This window comes from Rattus norvegicus, chromosome 12 (assembly GCF_021556685.1).
Source record: "Rattus norvegicus strain SHRSP/BbbUtx chromosome 12, alternate assembly SHRSP_T2T, whole genome shotgun sequence".
NCBI lineage: Eukaryota > Metazoa > Chordata > Mammalia > Rodentia > Muridae > Rattus > Rattus norvegicus.
The window spans coordinates 18,639,775-18,660,251 of record NC_141545.1 but is presented as its reverse complement, the minus strand read 5'-3'; the positions used below and the strand labels follow the sequence as shown (position 1 = coordinate 18,660,251).

General features: G+C 49.7%; 1 protein-coding gene across 1 annotated transcript in view; it reads right to left on the bottom strand.

Annotated features, from left to right (window-relative positions):
• Positions 1 to 19,996, bottom strand: part of Mmd2 (monocyte to macrophage differentiation-associated 2) — a 47,423-nt gene extending 27,427 nt beyond the window's left edge. The window contains exon 1 of the mRNA NM_001037217.1: positions 19,777 to 19,996. Within this exon, the coding sequence (NP_001032294.1) occupies positions 19,777 to 19,826 (50 nt within the window). The 5' untranslated portion in view covers positions 19,827 to 19,996. The remainder of the gene's footprint in view (positions 1 to 19,776) is intronic.
• Between the last annotated feature and the right edge of the window lie 481 nt (positions 19,997 to 20,477).

The following is a 20,477-nucleotide window of genomic DNA, read 5'->3' as shown; positions in this document are numbered from 1 at the left end:
GCAGATCAGCAGTTCAAGGTTATTCTCGACTACATGGCTAGTTTAAGACTAGTTGGGATACATGAGATCTTGTCCAGAAGGAAAGAGAGAGAAAGGGAGAGGGGAAGTAGGTTAGTTAACACAACACGCAGTGATACAGACCTGTGATCCCAGCACTCAGGAGGCTGATGTAGGAAGATCACTGATTTGAGGCTAGCCTGAGCTACATGGTGAGACCCTGTGTGAAAAAGCAAAAGCCCTGGTACTCACTGGAATGGCTCAGTGAGTAAAGGACCTTGCCTACAAGGGTAACTAACCACTTGAGTTCATTCCTGAGACCCATGTGGTGGAAGGCATGAGTCAACTCTGGGGAGCTGTCCTCTCTCTCTCTCTCTCTCTCTCTCTCTCTCTCTCTCTCTCTCTCTCTCTCTCTCACACACACACACACACACACACACACACACACACAAATAGTAAAGTTTTTAAAATCCCAGAGTCGAAGGGTTTCCTGGTACATAGTATATCTTATTTTCACTCCAATTCCATTCCCTCCCCACCCTCCAAACACAGGATCCAGGCACAGGTTCCCAAGTAAGGTAGCCACAGACAGATTCCCCGGGAACGTTCTGGAACAAACTGCAAACTGCTCTCCCTCTCTCCCTGTCTTTCTCCCTGTCTCCCTCCCTCTCCCTCCCTCCTCTCCCTCTCTTCCCCTGTCCCTTCCCTCCCCACATCTAAGGATATCCACACTCCAAATGCAACCCTGGTCGATCAATTTGTTTCCCTCTGAGACCTGTCTTCAAAATGCAGCCTTGGCTTTATCTTGGATCCAACTGCTTTGACATTCTCAGTGAGAGAGGTCCTTAGCTAATGGGGGGCAGCAGCAGCTGGGGAAGCAGGCAGGTTCTCTTTATTAATAGAAAATATTGAAAGGGGTAATCAGGAAACTACAACGCCCTAATGACCGAAGGAATTGATTCTCATCTTGATAACTAATGGCCAAAGGGACCAGTGGATGTGAGGTTGCCGGGCAACAGAATGCTCCAAAAGAGCTGACCATTATCTCCACCGATCAATGTAGCATAGTTGGAAGCGTTGCTGTCTCCGCCCCCTGTTGAGTTGTGAGTGAAATGCATCAAGCACTCTGGTTTCCTTTTCAGAAATGTCGATTGTGAGTATCATTAAGCCCCGGGTAAGTACATCTGTGCTGCTATGGAGCCACCAGCCACATAGCTAATTAAATATGAATTCATTAAAAGTAAGAACTTGGTTGTCATGATGTCTGCCTGCAATCTCAACCCTCTGGAGACCAAGGCAGAAGCAGCAGCAGCCATTCTCAGCTAAATAGAGTGTTTGAGATCTGCCTTTGCGACATAATAAAAAATAAACCCAGGCAGGCTGGTAGCTGTAATGGACACTCAAGGCCAGCCTCAACTGGCAAATCTAGACTGCAGGAGATCAGATAGATAGATAGATAGATAGATAGATAGATAGATAGATAGATAGATAGATAGATAGATAGATAGATAGGTGGGTGGATGCATAGACAGACAGACAGATGGACAGACAGATAGATGGATGGACAGACAGATACATAAATACATAGATATACAGACATATCACTAACAGTAGTACATACGTGTAGCCCCAGCCCACAGGAAATGAAGGAAGAAGGGTCAGAGTTCAAGATCAACCTGAGCTACACCGAGAGTTCAAAAATCAGCCTGGCCCTCATGAGTCTCTGTTTGAAAGGTATGGACTGGAAAGAAGGCTCAGATGGCAAAATGCTTGTCGAGCAAGTGTGAAGGTCTGATTTTAACCCCCTAATGCCCATGTAAAAGCTACCCAGCAGTGCTACCAGTGGCAGAGCACTTGTAACCCTAGCTCAGCTGTGGGGAAAGGGCATAAAGATGGGGATCCCCAGCCAGTCCACCCAAAAGAGTGAGCTCCAAGTTCAGAGAGAGACCCTGCCTCAAAAATAAGGCAGAGGGGAAGACGCCAGGTTAACTCGTTGCTCTAACATACAGAGTGAGAGTTGAGAGGGGGGAAGGGAGGAGGAGCCAAGAGGGAGAGGATGAAGGGGAGAGGAGAGGGAAAGGGGGAGGGTGAACAGAAGGGGAAAAGAGAGAGGGGAGAGGTAGAGGTAGAGGTAGAGGTAGAGAGAGAGAGAGAGAGAGAGAGAGAGAGAGAGAGAGAGAGAGAGAGAGGCACACAGCCTTGTTGGAATCCAGAGAAACTACCCCATGATTCCGAATGAGACCTCCTACAGCAACTGGCCTGAGTGCTCCCAAATGCCCCACAGGGCTTTGGGAGCTGGGGGCAGAGGGGTTGAGGAGGAGATCTGACTAAAGAGAGGAGAGAGGTCAATGGGCCAACAATGCCTCATCACAGACAAGATCCTGGGTCTGAGCAACCCTCCTGGAAGAGACAGAGAGACAAGGTGGCCTTTGGGTCAAATGGTTAAATTAGGTGAGTCCCCGCATCGTGGACTGAATGCTCATGTCCCCCTTGCCAAATTCATACTGTGCGTGCTAAATATGCTGGCATCGGGAATAAGGGCTCTGAGGTGACCCTCATCAACCCTCACAGAGGATTCGAGAGTTCTCCCCACTCTCTTGGTACTACTCAAGGGTACAGGAATATCTGGACCCTGGAAATCTGGAAGACACTGACGATGCTGGGAGTTTGATCTCAAGTTCAAAGTTCCTGGAACTTCGAGGAAATTTGTGATTGATTCCGGCTGTTGCTGGTTGTCACCGTGGTGTTTGGGCCAAATTGGGAGCCTTATGTAGCCAAGGATGGCCTTGAACTCCTGACCCACCTCATGATGCACACTCCTGTATCCATACCCCGAGTGTCACAAGTGTACCTGCAACACCACCATGACCTGAATGTCTCTTCTTGTAGGACTTGGTCTTCAAGCAAACAACCGCCGCCTCCACCAGATGGTCTGTGCCTCTGCACCAGCCCATCATGATTGGGCCCACTGACTGTTGACATCTCCTCATAGCACCCACCTGAGCGTCCAGCTGCTACTCACGGCCATCGTGCCCTAATTACGAGTGGCTTCTGTGTTCTGGGAGGTGCTAGGGCACACAGGCTGGGAGGTCAAAGCCACCATGCATGCTGAGTGGACACTGTCCCGTGTGAGTGCTCTGGGGTACCCAAGGGTCCCGTAAGCAGCCTCACCCACGAAAGCTCATCGGTTCCTCAGAGAGGACTCGGATGGAATCGTGCTTCGGTTTGTCACTGGGACCTTCTGAGGAGGGGGTGGGCACTTCTCCCATTTCCCCAGGGAAGACACTCTAGAAACAGATGTTCATTAGCTGTTCAATCTTTGGCATTTTGGAATAGCTGTCCAAACAGCCTGAGAGAATTTAAAGATAATATTGCATTATATAAATTCCATTACGAATTGAGTATGATTTGTCCCTACAGGCTCCGGTGTTGAATGTGTCGTCTCCAGATGGCCTGCTATTCTGAGAGATGATGGAAGTTTAGGAGATGGGATCTAGCTGGGAAAAACTAGGTCGCTGGGAGTGGGCCCTGCAGGGTATATTATCCCCGGTCACTTCCTGTCTCCCTCTCTCTACTTCCTGTGCACAGCTCTTCTCCACATGTCCCCGCCACCATGCCATTCTGTCCAAAAACAGGAGGCCAAAATGACCTGTCTCAAAAAATGAAAAGCCAAGACCAGACCAGGCTTAAGAGTGAGTTCTAGGAAGCCTGGGCTACGATGTAAGATCATTGTCTTTAAAAAATAAAAGTGGGGCTGGGCTGCTCAGTGGTTAAGAGTGCGTTCGGGTCCCAGCACCCATATCAGGAAGTTCACAACCATCCATAACTCCACCTCCAGGGGATCTGATACCCTCAGGCACCTGCACTCACATACAATACCCACCTGTGAACCTTCACATGCATACACATAACTTAAGATAGAAATACTTTCAAAAGGAGGGTTGGGGAGATAGCCCAGTTGGCAAAGCACTTGCCTTGCAGGCACAGAGACCTGAGCTTAGTTCTCTGCATAGAGTTTAGTTTCTATGTATAGAAAAGCCAGATGTGGCAGTGAACATCTGTATTCACAGCACTGAGGAGACAGTAACAGGCAGATCCTTAAGACTCACTGGCCAGACAACCTAGTCTACTTAGTAAGTTCTGGGCCAGTGAGAGACTTTTTGTCAAAATAAAATGACTAGTGCCTAAGGAGTGGCAGCAGAAGTTCACCTCTGGCCCCCACGTACATGTACGTGTAATTATGCATGTGCACCCACACACATACACACACATGTATACACGCATGCATGTAAACACACATGTATACACATGCATACACACATGCATGTACACACATACACACATATGTACACACATGCATGTACACACATATGCATGTATAAACACACACACACACACACACACACGCACACACACACACACACACACACCTCAAGTGAAAAACAAGAAAGAACAAGCATAGGGTACAGGCCTGTCATCACAACATCCCAGAAACTGAAGCAGGAGGATCATGAGGTTGAGGTTTTCCTTGGCTACAGAGTGAGTTCAAATCCAGCCTGAGCTACAAGGTGATTTCGAGCTACATAGTGAGACCCTTGAGACAAAGAGGAATGGAGGGCAGGAGGAATGGGTGCTATGACCAGCACTGAAACAGTTCCAGCATGGCCAGCTACCCTCTACACCAGTCAGCGCCCTCTCCTCACGTCCCCCTGTAGCCCATGAAAGCATCACAGTCCCTGCTTCATCCCACCCACACCTCCCTATCTCTCTGCCACAACTGGCCACAGGTTATGCCTCTGTGAACTTCAGGAGGGCTGGACCTGAATGCCAGCACCCAGGACAGACCCTGCAGGTTCACAGGTACTGGTGATTGCTTCCTTCTATGCAGCTTCTTACTACACAGATTGGTCTGGCACACATTACCCTCCTGCCTCCTTCTTGGATGCTGAGATTGTAACCATGCCCAGCACACTTAGCAACAACTGATGTCATGAATACAGGACATACAGGGGTGGCTCATGCCCAAAGTCCCAGCCTTCAGGAGACAGAGTCAGGAGTGCTGTGAGTTGAAGAAGAGTTTGGAATACGCGTTAAGTTCTAGGCAAGCATGGCGCTACGGTGTAAGACCCAGTGTCAACAATGACAAAAGGGGACTGGAGAGATGGCTCCGTGGTTGAGAGCACTAATGCTCTTCCAGAGGAGCCAAGTTCCATCCCCAACACCCACACTGGATGGCTCACAACCGCCCAGATTCTGGGGGATCTGACACCCTTCTAGCTTCTGCACACATTACACACACACACACACACACACACACACACACACACACACTTAAAAGTAACCTTAGCTGGGCATGGTGGTGCACACCTTCTATTCCAGCACTGGGAAGGCTGTGAGTTTGAGGCCAGCATGAACTACATAGTATGTTCCGGGATGATCCGAGCTTGAAAATAAATGAATAATGAATAAATAACATTTTAAAATTTACATTTCTATTTGTTAAACCCCATTGTTCAAAAAGAAGACAGTGAATGCTTTGTGTATGTCAGTGTATAGTGAAGTTCATGTGTGAGGGTGCCCATAAGTGTGCAGACACGTGTGAACACATGTGTGTACCTGAAGGTGCTCATAAGTGTGCAGACATGTGTGTGCACATGTGTGCACCTGAGGGTGCCCATAAGTGTGCAGACACGTGTGTGCACATGTGTGCACCTGAGGGTGCCCATAAGTGTGCAGACACGTGTGTGCACATGTGTGTACCTGAGGGTGCCCATAAGTGTGCAGACACGTGTGTACACATGTGTGCACCTGAGGGTGCTCATAAGTGTGCAGACACGTGTGTATACATGTGTGCACCTCAGGAGCTGTACACCTTGCTTTCTGGGGCAGGGCTTCCCTCTGACTGTTGCTCACCTGAGTAGGCTAACCCGGCTGGTCAGGGAACTCCAGGGATCCACCTGCCTCCGCCTGGACAGCACTGGGGCTATGAGCACACGCCAGCACATACAGCATGTGGGAGATAGGGATTAAAGTCAGTTCCTCAAGCTTCCATGACAAGGACTTGATCAATTATAATGCTTAGGCGTTGGCCCACTTGACAGACACGTGAGAAAAGGAAACCTTCCCTGGGAAGAGGGGCTAAGGAACTCCCTCCACCAGATCACCTGTGGCAATGTCTATGCAGCGTTGCTGGGGGAAGGTCCGTGTACTGTGAGCAGCACCAGCCCTGGGCGGAGGGGAGAATGAATGGGCTGTACAAGAAAGGAAGCTGACCAGGAGCCTGGAACCGAGGCAGCAAGCAGCACGTTGTCTGAACTTTAGGTGCTTGCCTCGAGCTCCTGCCTGGCATCCCTCAATGGTGGCCTGTAACCTGTCCAAATAAACAATCCACAGTAACAGGAACCAAACTAAAATGCCTCCTAGGCTATCTCCTCATAGACTGCCTGGACACCAAGTCCTCAGGCTCCCCCTGTCTCTGCCTGTGCCCCCAACCCAGTGGGGAAGTTACAGACGTGTCCTACCTGGCTTTACATGGGTGCTAGGGATCTGAACTCAGGTCCTAGTGCTTGCACAGGAAGCACTTCACCAAAGAAGCATCTCCCAGCCCCGTGAGTATGAGCTTTTTAATCGGTGGGGGAGCTGCATGTGTGCCAGCATGTGAGCGGGGGTCAGAGGACAAGTTTCAGGAGTTGGCTAACTCCTTCCACCATGTGGATACTGGGGATTGAACGTGGGTCACTAAGCTTGGAAGTATGTGTCTTTAAGTCATCGTGTTAGCCCCATGAATGTCACCACCACCACCACCACCATCATCGTCACCGTCATTGTAGTCATCATCATCATCATCATCATCATCATCATCATCATCATCATCAAATTATTCATGTATTGGGGGACAAATGGACATGAGTGCAGGTTGTCCCCAGAATCTGGAAAAAGGTGTCAGATTCCCTGGAGCCTTACATAGGTCCTGGGAACCGAACCCAGGTCCTCAGCAAGAACGACAGGGACCCTTAACCACTCAGCCATCTCTTCAGCCTTCTATGGATGTCTGAATGCTGTCCCCTCCGGGTCAGACAACTCTCAATATAACACAGCCTACCTTCCCTCCCCATCTCGCCCCAACACCAGCTGAAGATGTAATTATTGGTAATCATTAACATTCAGATTACAGAAAACCCACAGGTCCTGACCTCCCTGCTTGCCCTCTCACCCCATCACGTTATCTGCTGGACAGATCTGTCCTCATGACAGAGTCCCAGTGCTGTTGAGGCCTGACGCTCGGCCTGGGGACACTGACAGTTTGGGCTTCGGATGGATCTAAGATAAGGGAGACAGAAAAGGGCTACCTTAACTCCACAGCTGCAGTGGCCCCAGAAGTTGAGGACCTGCCCCAGCTGTTCATATAGACACCATTACAATAATTGGTAAAATACTAGTGTGGGCCAGCAAGATGGTTCAGTGAATAAAGGCATTTGCTGCCAAGCCTGACTACCTGAATTGGAACCCCAGGACCCACAGGTAGAAGAACCGATTCCTAAAAGTTGTCCTTTGATCCCTATATGAAGGCTGCCACACTCGTGTAAACACACACACACACACACACACACACACACACACACACACACACTCCTTGAGTCCGTGAGATCACCAACCAAAATGGGCATGGTGTGTGGAACCCAGTCCTTTAACCTATGGGGTCTGTGCTAGGTTTAGGGGTTTCTGTTTTAAACAAATCAAGGAGGGTTGGGGAAGCAGCTCAGTGGGGAGAGCACTTGTGGAGCACTTGTGGTGAGATCAGGTCCCTGGCACACACATAAAGACTGACTCAAGGCTGGACTCAGTGATCTGTCAGCCAGTGAGATGAGAATCACAGACAGGGGAGTCCCAGGAAGTTCTCCGGTAGGACAGCCTAGTGTACACAGTGGAGAACAGAAGACCCTGCCTCAAACAAGGTGGAGAATGAGGGCAACACTTGATGTCATCCTCTGACCACACATGTGTCATGACACTCACAGACCCCCAATGTCATTGTGCAAACACACACACACACACACATACACATCATACATGCACATATACACACGCATGCACATATATGCACGCACATGTGCACATCTGCACACATCGACTAAGTTGGAGCACAAAAGTAAAAGAGTAGAAATGAGTTAAAATGAAGACCTGTGGTGTGGGGGATTCCACATAGGTGGTGTCTGCAGTGTTGCAGGTCTACTAGGCCTGGTGGTGCAGGTCTGTCAAGCCATCTGCTTGGAAGGCTGAGGTAGGAGGATCACATCTTAAGGCCTTCCTGGCTATAGAATAAGTTCAAGGCCAGTCTGGGCTACACACACACACACACACACACACACAGAGAGAGAGAGAGAGAGAGAGAGAGAGAGAGAGAGAGAGAGAGAGAGAGAGAGACAGTGTGTTAGTTCAAGGTCAGCCTAGACAATTTAGTAAGGACTCATCTTGAATGAAAAAGAAGAGTCAGTGACAAGTGAGATGGCTCGGAGGCAAAAGCACTCGCCATACGGGACTGAGGACTTGCGCTCCATTCATGGAATCCACATAAAAAGTCACATGTGGTGGTGCACATCTGGAAGCCCTACACCCTTAGAAAGAGACGGGAAGCAGATACTGGAGGATAGCCAGGAAGCAGGGCAGGCTGGCTAGCCTGAGGTGTGAATCATGGCAGAAGCCACAAGAGAGACGCTCCCAAAAGCTATCACATCCATGCAGCGGTATGCCCTCGCCCACACACCCTGCACACAGGGAGGGAGGGGGATTTTTTTTTTAAGTGATAAGAAGGGTTGTGATGCAGCTTGGTGGTAAAGGGTTTGCCCTGTATGTGAGGAGTCCTGGTTTCCATACCCATATCCATAATTAAAAACAAAAGTTCCCAGAGCTCATGGCAGGGAGTGGGGATGTCATGGGGGCAGGAGGGTTAGATCAAGATCTTAACGTCCTCCTCAGCTATATGATGAGTATGTGGCTAGCCTGGGGTACATGAGACCCTGTCTCAAAATACACAAGTGTGAGAGGAAAAAGAGGAGCAGGGACAACAGGAGGGGTCAGAGGTCGTGCTACAAGCATGGCATACTTTTCCTTGAACACCTAAGTTACCAGTTCGTGGAGGGCATTGTGAATACGGGTACAGGGGACCAGCTGTCGCTGGCACAGATGTTCAAGGGTCCTTGAGTATTGGAAGTCACTGGGGATGTGACCTGCATCAGTAACACAGCCTGCTAGTAGTCCTAAACACTACCGTCAACTGACACCAGGCAGGCCCAGGAAGAGCTTCTCCACGTCTCTGGGTCCATGTGCCTACTGCTGCAAACGATAGATGGCTGCATGTGCAGATCGACAGTAGACTACTGCTCTGGCTTTTAAAGGGCAGGCAATCCTGACAAGAACTACATGTACACAGGTCAGTTATAGAGTCTGAGCGATCCCACTTCTATGAGAGAGGGGTAGTTAAAACCGTAGAGAAACAGAGTGAGTGTGGTGGTGCACACTTGTGATCCCAGGACTTTGGAGGCAGAGGCCAAAGGGTTAAGAGACCAGCCTCGACTACAGGGTAAGGGGACTTGTGGGGAGACAGAGAGAATGATGGGAGCTAGAGGCTGAGGCGATGAACGGAGAGTCAACATTTAACGACTACAAAGTTTCCTATACAGAAGACAGAAAGTTCTGGAAGCAGGTGGCAACGTAGTGCATAATGCCACTGAATTCTGCAGTTAAAAATGGTTACGATAGAGCTGGAGTGATGGTTCCAGGCATAGACGTGTTTGCTGTGTAAGCCTGACCACCTGAGTTTGATCTCTGAAACCCACCTTAAAAACAAACAAACATGGATGGATATGTGGTTCAAATATGTAATCCCAGCACTCCTGAAGTGGATGGGAGGTAGAGACAGAACTATCCAGTCATCTGTGACAGCCAGATAACCCGCATTCTCAGCACAGTGACAGAAACAGTAGGAGCTAAGTCCTACCTCAAAAGGAAAAAAATGGTACAAAGAAAACAGAAGCACATGTATGTTCCCCCTCTCCCTCCCCCCTCCTTCTTCCCTCTCCCCTCCCTCCCCCTCCCCTTCCCCTCTCCTTCTTCCCCCTTCCCCTCTCCTTCCCCCTCCCCTCCCCCTTCCCCTCTCCTTCTTCCCCCTTCCCTTCTCCTTCCTCCCTCTCCCTTTTCCCTTCCCCCTTCCCCCTCCCCCTCCTCCTCCCTCTCCCTCCCCCTCCACTTTCCCTTCCCCCCCACTTTCCCTTCCCCCCCACTTTGTAATTGTTAAGATGGCACAGGTCTGGGGGCTATTATCAGTGGGTAAGCTGTTGGTCATGAAGCATGAGGACCTGAGTTCAAATCCCCAGCACCCACATAAAAACCTGTCTGAAGCCGTTTATGCCTGTGAAGCCAGTAGGGGAGGTGGAAACACACAGGTCCTGGAGCTCACTGATCAGTCAGTATAACAAACAACAGTGAGTTTCAGGTTCAATGAGAGAAACTGCCTCAAAAAGTCAGACAAGGTCACACACTTGTCCATACAGCTGCACACACAAACATATGTGCACACACGTGTGCACACACACTGAAAAGACAGACTAGCCTATATGACAGACTCTTATCCTACCTAGGTGCCCTGACTGTCACAGGGCCCTTGTCTGAGAAGGTATCAACCTCCGGAAGCCCCAGGGATGGACACCCCACCCTTCGTCCCCTCTCAACCCATCCTCAGCACTCACAGAGCCTGAGTCCTTCCAAAAGGAGTGCCCAGGGCTTGTGAATGGCATCGGGTCCACTTCTGATCTAACCTGGGTGTCAGAGAACCACCCCTTTCTTCACAGCATCAACTAAGGCTTAGAACTCTGGGTAGAGGTGCTCCATTTCCTAAAATCCAATCATATTATCAAAGAAAAAATCATTGTTGAGGTTTGGGCTGTTGCAATGTATTGTGAAGCTAATTATTGGCCCTGGCTGCCCCCAAGGACAAGGACTTTCTCACGTAGACCCAAGTGATGCTACACGATCTTGACCCCCAAGTTATCCCTGGCTGGTGAATAAAGACGCCTACAGCCTACAGCTGGGCAGAAGAGAGACAGTTGGGGTTTCGATTCCAGGGCTTGGGGTCAGAGAGGAACCATGACGGGACAAAGAGAGAAGGCGGAGAGGGGAGAAGATGCCACGGGGTAGGCGAGTCGTGAAAACATGGCCATGAGGGCCGGTCAATTGGAGTTAAGAGCGGCCCAGACGGAACACGGCAGAGTCATAGCTTGGCCTTGTTGGCAGGGAAGTAGACGTCATAGCAGAGAGGGCAGACGTCTGCCCAGCGGGAGTGCTGATTGAAGGCTTATTATATGTGTGTGTTATCTGGGAACTGAATGACCAAAGGCTGGGTAGAAACCCTTTCCCACTGAGATTAATTGATATTAATTAGTACAACAAATCATCTTATCTCAATTCTTTTGTCACTGCTTGGAAATAGAGCTCATTGGTAGAGCACTTGTCTAATATGCACGAGGCCCATCCCTTGCCTTTCTGAGACAAAGTCTCACTGTGCAGCCCCAAGCTTACCTCCAATGGGCAATCCTCCTGCCTCAGGCTCCCGAGTACTGGGGTGAAGGTGCACATTGAGCTTTACGTTGTGTATCTTACTGCTATATAGGCTCTTGCTCTCTCCAAGAGACGTCTCTGAAGAAGGGAACACAGCCTTTGTGTTTGTGTGGCTGTGTTTTAGATCCCTGCTGTGCAGAACAGAATCCCCCAGCCGCAAGCATCCCGTGCCCTGAAAATGTGCCCAAGGTCGCTGAGACTCGGACTTACTGATTTTACTTAATTCAACTGTTCTGTTTAAAATAACGTAGCCACAGGTGGCTTGTGTTGTTTTATCTGACAGCAGGGCTTCAAGTCGGGGCTGTCAAAAACTCAAATTTAAGGAAACAAATGTGTGTGTGTGTGTGTGTGTGTGTGTGTGTGTGTGTGTGAATACAAATAGCAGGATAATTTGGGTGCAGTGACATCAAGAAAAAGGGAGTTAATCAGCAGAGCATGGTAGTACCGAGCTGTCACCCCAGCTACATGTCACCCCAACTAAAGTCAGCAGATGAGGATTTCCAGGTCAGCCTGCAAGAGGCTGCCTCAAAAAAATAAATAAATAAATAAAAATAAATATATAAATAAATAAAAATAAATAATAAATAAATAAAATATCAAGGTTTACAGTGTGCAGCTCCCTGTCTATATCCTTGCCGCAGCCCACAAATGTCTGGCCAACGGAAGAAGAAATGAAGGTGCAAGGCAGTGAATGAATGCACGGGACAGCAGGAGATGCCAGGCGGTGTGAACGAAGGAGGGGGACCTGCAGACTGCGTGTTCTGAGAGCCTCTCCAATTCCCACCCAAGTGCGGGGAGTCAGGGCGGCTCCAAACCTGACTCGGAACCCCTTTTGACTCACAGGGAGTAAATCTGGGGGCGCTCTGCTGCAGGGGACCATTATTCTTCCCACGGTTGGCGCTGCCACTGTTGTCGCTTGGCATGGGTGTGAGGTGCCGCCCGGGGGAGCAGACAGCCGAAGCAGCAGCTTAGGCAAACCAAATGGGGATTTCAAATATATATCAAGGCTGGGGAGATGGCTCAGTGGGTAAAGCATCTGCCTTGCAAGCATGAGGACCCAGGTTCTGATCCCAAGAGCCCACCTGAAGCTGGGCGCAGTGGCACACATCTGTAGTCTCAGCACTATCTCTGCGAGATGGAGGGATGTTGCAGGATATTTGCTCACACTATGAACCCCGAAATTGTGTCACGGAATGGCTCGGCTCTTAGCACACACTTTTTTTTTTTTTTTGGTTCTTTTTTTCGGAGCTGGGGACCGAACCCAGGGCCTTGTGCTTCCTAGGTAAGCGCTCTACCACTGAGCTAAATCCCCAGCCCCAGCACACACTTTTAATCCCTCTGGATGGACCACAGAATAAAGTTAGTTTGTAGAAGGAAGCACCCATGCTTGAAAGTGATGTCTTCTCGAGTGGCAGAAGAAGTGACAAATTAGAGAAAGATCTGACAGAATAGGCTATGCCCAACTCTCAGGAGAAGGAAGAGGAAAGCTATTTAAGAGAGCAGGGCAGGGGTTGGGGATTTGGCTCAGTGGTAGAGCACTTGCCTAGCAAGTGCAAGGCCCTGGGTTCGGTCCCCAGCTCCGAAAAAAAGAATAGAGAGAGAGAGAGAGAGAGAGAGAGAGAGAGAGAGAGAGAGAGAGAGCAGGGCAAAAGGAGAGAAGAGAGGAAGTCGTCTGCTTTACTGGGAGAGTTTTACAAAAATGGGTTGAAGAGAGAACGGGCCAGAAGATTAGAACAGATTGCCAACATGAGGCCAGGCAGAGCAATTCAGAAGCCAAGAGAAGCCAGACTGAGTCAGTCAGCTTGGAGAGAAATTTGAGCTTTACCAGCTGAACCAGCCAGCCAGAGCTCGGAAAGAAATGGGACGGGTGAGCTTATTCAGCAGCAAGTCTCAGCCGCAGCTGACAACATTCTAGACCTAGACAAGATTGTACAGGGGCTAGAAGCCCGGGCCTAGGTTAGCAGACCGTGGCAGTGAGCCTTGGAGATGACAGATACTTCAGATGACTAAAAGATACTTTTACAGGAGGCCAAGACAGGAGACTCTTCAGAAACCTGAGAGCAACTGGTGTTCCCAGTGGCAAACAAGGCACAGGAGATGGTTGGACACATAAGGTTGTCCTCCAGCCTCCGCAATTGTGCTGTGTCGCATGTGTGTCCACACACGCACACAGGCAAGTATCCGCTCAGGCCTACAAAGAGGAAAACAATGTCTCCCACAGCAAGCCGGCTGGCAAGAGTGATGTTGACAAATGACTGAGTGCCTCTCATCCAGATCCTCAGAAACCCTGCGCAGGGCCATCTGCCATAACACAGGAAGACAAGCAAGTGACCTCCACCTCCATCACCCTCTCTCCAGACCGGCAGAAACCAGCTGAAAGCCCCACAGCCTCTCAAGAAGAAAGGATTTCTCAGAGGGCCCCACTGATCTCAACGTTCTACAAGTTACATGGTAGCCACTCTGGAAATAGGCAGTCTATAAACAGCAGTGACAACCAACCCTTAGCAGAGCCCAGAGGCTCAGATCTGTCCCTCCAGCCACTGTGAAGGCTGAGGCGGGACAGCTGAATGAATGTTCAAGACTAACCTCGGCTACAGAATAAAATCTGAGTCACCATGGGCAGTTTAGGGAGACCCGGCCTCAAAATTCAAATCAAAAAGAGCTGGAGGGGTGGCTCAGTCAGTAAAGTCCTTGGTGCACACACGGGAGGACTTAGGTTTTGATCACCAGAACCCACAATGAAAGTCAGGAGCAAGGACAATGAGATGAAATTCAGAGATAACTGGATGCCTGGCAGTCTGAGGAAAGGCTAGCCTGGCCTACTTGGCAAAATCTAAGACCCACAGAGACCCTGACTCAAATAAAAAGTAGAGGACACCAGAAGACCAGCACTACAAGTTGACCTCTGACCTTCACACTTGGGGTGTGCACGAATGCCCCCAGGAATGCGTGAATGAGAAAGGTGAGTGTGTAGTTTCTATGGTCGAGCACCACAGAATGAAATGGAAACCGGAGGCTGGAGATGCATAGAGTGCACGCACGCACACACACACACACACACACACACACACACACACACACACACACACAGTGACCAACACTTGGCAGCACTTGTTTTCATATCGGACAACACAGAAGATGGCCCGCTTGTCATCTTCAGGTCAAAATCTATTCTAGAACGTACAGCCTTCCACAGTGCCATATGCTAGCTGGAGCATGAGTGTCCCCAATGTGTTTGTTTGTGTGTGTCAAAGCAGAGCCTCACAAAACCCATGCTGACCTCAAACTCAATATACAATAGCCAACGGTGGCTCTGAACCTCTGATCCACCTCTCAAGTGCTGGGATTGCAGGCGTGAGCCACACCATTGAGTTTATGCAGTGCTGTGTCTGGAACCCAAGGCTTAATGAGGGCCAGGCCAGAACTCTACCAAGTAACCCACGCCCCAGTCTATATCTTAATGTTTTGGAAGACACTGAGGAGGCAGTAAGAGCCACAGAGAGGCTACCAACCTCTTCTAAGAGCCCCACTAACAGGCAGAACAACACAGTGAGGGCAGAGTTAAACTCCGGTTCAAGCCTTCCCATGGGCCCCTCCGTAGGACAAGCCGAGACCCTATCTTTGTCTCTGTGTGGTCTTAGGAGGAATTCCAAGTCCTGTGCGAACACTCCACTCGGGGGGCCATTTGACCTGGTCACTGCACACTGGGCAGCAAGTGGATATGACCTAGAACTTGGGAACCACGTGACCTGCCTGCTCATGCCCAGAGCCAACAATGGGTCGTACAGGTCAGAGAACAATCCCCCTGAGCACCACTTCACAGATGAGCCCAGAGGCAATTCCAGAAGCGGAATTTTCCCAACACCCCCGAGCCGGAGATAACAAAATGAATCAGTATGCAAGCGTGACAGGGACTTTTAGGTGAATGCTAAACTGGAGTTGGGAACAAGTTGCTTTGGTTTGGTTTTGCATTGTTTTGTTCTGTTGTTTGACATGGGGGCTCACAGCTGAGCCCAGGCTAGCCTTAAACTCAACAATTCTCCTCCCTCAGCCTCCTGAATCTGCAAACAATTATTAAAAGACAAGGACGATACAGGTCAAGTTGGCCTATGTGTTAGTTGGGGTCCTTTTAGGTTTATTTGTGTGGGAGGGGGTGAGGGCTACACTTGTTGCACTACGCATGTAGAGAGGCCAGAGAGCAACTTGGAGGAAGTCAATCCTCTCTTCCCATCATGTTCGTCCTTTGGGTCAGCTGGTTCGTCCCTGGTTGCTCAATCTCCTGCCTCTGTGCCTTCTCTGCCATGAATCACAGCTATGGCTGTGGGTGGATTCCCAAAGGCTTTGCTTAACAAGCATGCATGCACGCATCGACATATCTGCAGGCCAGTATGCTTGGAGCTTAAGCTTAAAGGAGAGGAGGCCAAAAAAAGTTCAAAGTGGGAGCAAGATGCCACACCTTGTTCCAGGTTCCGGTTCCAGTCAGCTAATGACTATCAAAGTAAAGCCCCTGGTCACCATGTCTGAACCGAGCCAACATGAAGCTATAATGTCACAGAAGGAGACTTAGTCATATGGTCACATGACATAGACTTCTGTGAACATTTCCAAAGAAGCCTCCGTCCCAGGAATGAAACTCAAAGCTGAGACTGTCTCAGGGAGAAGACTTTGTCGGTGACAGTAAGAGCAAATGTGCTGACCGCAGGGCATGGGTGTAAGACTTTTGTCCCAGCACTCAGGAGACAGAAGCAGGCAGATCTCTGTAAGTCCAAGGTCAGCCTCGTCTCCATAGTAAGACCTTGTCTTGAAAACAAAACGAAGTCTAAGAACTGAACTTCAGGATTCACCCAACTGTGAACCAAATTAAAAATTGTATGTCAAATTTAAGACAGGTTTTATTATCTGTACAGACCAAAAGACTTAAAAAAAATCATCAAAGAAATGAAGCCCCTCCTGACTCTGCTATCAATCTCTTAAGACTTCAAAGCCAGGACCAACAAGATGGCTCAGTGGGTAAAGGCATTTGTTGCTAACCCCAACAATCCAAGTTTAATCCTTGTTACCCACATGGTGGAAGGAGAGAGTAGACATTGTCATGTTGTTTTATGACCTGGACATAGATGTTGTGGCACACACGTGCCCACACGTGTAAATGTAATAAAACATCATGACAAATAAAAGGACCCAAGACTTCTTCTCCCAGCACCTCCTGATATCAGAACAAGAAAGAGAGGAAGGAAGGAAAGAAGGAAGAAGGAACGAAGGAAGGAACAAAGGAAGGAAGGAATGAATGAAGGAAAGAAGGAAGGAAAGAGGAAGGAAAGAAGGAAGGAAGGAAAGAGGAAAGAAGGAAGGAACAAAGGAACAAAGGAAGGAAGGAAAGAAGGAAGAAGGAAGGAAGAAGGAATGAAGGAAGGAAGGAAAGAAGGAAGAAGGGAGGAATGAAGGAAAGAAGGAATGAAGGAAGGAAGGAAAGAAGGAAGAAGGGAGGAATGAAGGAAAGAAGGAAGGAAAGAGGAAAGAAGGAAGGAACAAAGGAATGAAAGAATGAAGGAAAGAAGGAAGGAAGGAGGAAGGAAGTAAGGAAAGAGGAAGGAAGGGAGGGAGGAGGGAGGAAAGAAAGAGGAAGGAAGGAAAGAAGGCAGGAACGAAGGAAGGAAGAAAGGAAAGAGGAAGGAAGGAAAGAGGAAGGAAGGAAAGAGGAAGGAAGGAAAGAGGAAGGAAGGAAAGAGGAAGGAAGGAAAGAGGAAGGAAGGAAGGAAAGAAGGAAGGAAGGAAAGAAGGAAGGAAGGAAAGAGGAAGGAAGGAAAGAGGAAGGAAGGAAGGAAAGAAAGAAGGAAAGAGGAAGGAAGGAAAGAGGAAGGAAGGAAGGAAAGAAGGAAGGAAGAAAAGAGGAAGGAAGGGAGGGAGGAGGGAGGAGAGAGGAAGGAAGGAATGAAGGAAGGAACGAAGGGGGGATGGTAACATTGGTAGAAAGAAGAAACACCCAGTGTTCCTTCTCCGACCTTACCTAGTCTGTCCATTATCTTTGTGTGTGCGGGGGGGCATACATACATGTTCGTGGAAGTTGGTATATACACATGTGTGCACATGTCTACAAGGAGGCCAGAGGGTAGCTGTTCCTGGGCGGGGGGGGATACCAACCTTGTTTTTGAGACAGGGATCTCTCACTGGGACCTGGAACCTGTCTGAGTGTTCAAGCCTGGATGGCCAGCAAGCTCCGGGGATCCACTTGTCTCCACCTCCCTGGCACCAGGATCACAAGGATGTCACCGCATCTGGCTTTCTATCTTGAGGGTCCGGGTTCCAACTCAGGCCCTCATTACTGAGCGACAAGCGCCCGGCCAACTGAGCTCTCTTCCCAGCCCCTACATCTGTGTTCAACGTTGCTGGAACAGAAGACCCGAGACGTGCTAGCTGAAAGAATTAGAAGTTCTTGGGCTGGGGGAGTAGCTCAGTATGCTAGTCTACCATGCACTGGGTTCAGTCCTCAATGTTTCATAAACTGGGTGTGGTGGTTTACACCTAACCCAGCACTTGGGCAGATCAGGAATTTGAGACCACCCCAAGCTGGGAGTTAGAGGCCAGTTTAGGATCCACAGAATAGAGGCTCTGGAGACTGGAACATCCAAGTCCATTGCTGGCTTCAGTTCAAGGGCAGTAAATCTGCAGGTGTGCAGAGACGTGGCAAGCTTGGAGAGGCAGCCTCACTGCACTACAACCAGCTCTGGAGAGAACTAATCCCATCTCTGAGAGCTAGCACTCACTCAAGTGAAACAGCTACATCCCCTAAGACTTGATCCCTTCTCAAAGGCCGACCTCTCCACAGAGGCAACCACGTGCAGCCAGGCAGAGCGGCCCACACTTGTTATCTCAACCTGAGGCCAAAGGACTGTGGCCTGTAAGGCTGACCTGGGCCACATAGTGAGTTTCAGAGAAGCTGGTGTTATGGAATGAGACATTGTCTCAAAAAAGGAGTTTGGGGGCGGGGGTGGGGGAGTGGGGGGGGGGAGGCATGGAAGGCATAACAAGATGGCTCAGCAGGTCAAGGAGCTTGTCCCAAAAGCCTGGAGACCAGGGTTCAATTCCTGGAATTCACATATAGTTAGAAGGAAATAATCAATTCTGCACATTGTCTGACCTCCCTATATGTGCTGTGGCACACAGCCCATATACAATAATAATAATAATAATAATAATAATAATAATAATAATAATAATAATAATAATTACTATTCAAGGCAACCAAATCAAAATGCACACCAGATAATGAAAACTTCATATTAAAAAAAAAGAATGCAGGGCTGGAGAGGTGGCTCAGAGGTTAAGAGCACTGACTGCTCTTCCATAGGTCCTGAGTTCAATTCCCAGCAACCACATGGTGGCTCACAACCATCCTTATTCCCGTGTGTCTGAAGACAGCTACAGTGTATTCATATAAATAAAATAAATCTTTAAAAAAAAAGAATGCAAATAACACAACTAATGTGTTCAGATGGGAATCAAGTATACACAATGTTAACTAAAATATACTTTAGGTATGGGGACACCCAGCCCTGATTTCAGCATTCAGGGGGCTAAGACTGAAGAAGTTCAAGAAAAGCCTGGGCTACACAGTGAGATCAAGGCCAGCCTCGGTACGGAGCAAGACTGTCTCCAAAACAGGAAAAGAACTAGTACTCAGAGCTAGATAGAGCTCTGCGAGGTCAAAGGACAGCCTGGTCTACCACAGTGAGACCTGACTCAAACAAAACAGAAAACAAAAAAGGAAATCGGGGCTCAGGTAGGACCCCAGAGAGTTCCATAGGGATGGAGCAGCTCCCCCGCCCTGCTGGCATCGCGAAGTGCTTTCTAAGGATCATCTCATATAATCCTCCTGTGGTCCCGAGTGGTGGGGACTGTCACCGTTCACCGTGTCGCAAATGTGGAAACTGAGCTTTGGACGGAAAAAGCGCCTCGCCCAGGGGAAAAAGGAAACACGGAGAATTCGCTGCGCTGTGCGCAAAAGCGGGGTAACAATTACCACTCCGTTAGGAAGAGGACACTGGGTCGTTCTAGATCCAGGCAGTGGGGTCTGTGCACTCAGCCCAGTTCTCTAGACAGTGGGGACGGAAAAGAGGGGTCTCAGCGGCCTGGCCCCTGTCTATCACCCCCAGACCCGCTGCTCACCTTGCGTATTTGGTTTTCTGGAAATCCAGCAACCTGGCCAGAGTGAACATCGCCGCGGTTCCATCAGCGCCCGGCCCGGGGCTGGGACGCGGGAACACCGGGAGCCGCTTCGGGAGGCGCAGCAGGTTGGAAGGGTGTCGTATCCTCGGGCAGCTCCAGAGCCCGGAGCAGACCGGATCAGCTGCCTCCGGAGCCCGGAGCCCCCGAGCCTGGAGTCTCCCGATTGCAAATCCTGAGCAGATGGTGTCGGGGGCGGGGCGGGGGCGGGATATGTGGGGGACTCGGGCGCACGCTGCCAATCGCCCGGCTGGGAGGTCCCCTCCCTCCTGCTAGCTTCTCCCTGTGTCCCCTCCACCGCATCGCTGTTCTAGCCAGCAGAACACAGTTTGGACTAGACTGAACTGCTCTGTTACCATTGCCATCCCAGCAGCACCGCAAAGCCACCGGGGACGCCTGGGGACAGAACCTTGTGGCACCCTCAGTTTACTTGTTGAGGGCTCTTAGTCCTGTGCACCCCTGAGAAACCTGTCAGCCCTGAATCCTCCCTACCATCTTGGACTCTGTGACTCTAGGAACCATCTTGCTCCACCACCGCCACCCCCATTCCACCCCCGCCTCCACCCCCATCCCCGTCCCCATCCCAGTACCAAAATAGGGACATTCCAGCATGTTCAGAATCTGCAGCCACAAGTCTAGTCTCA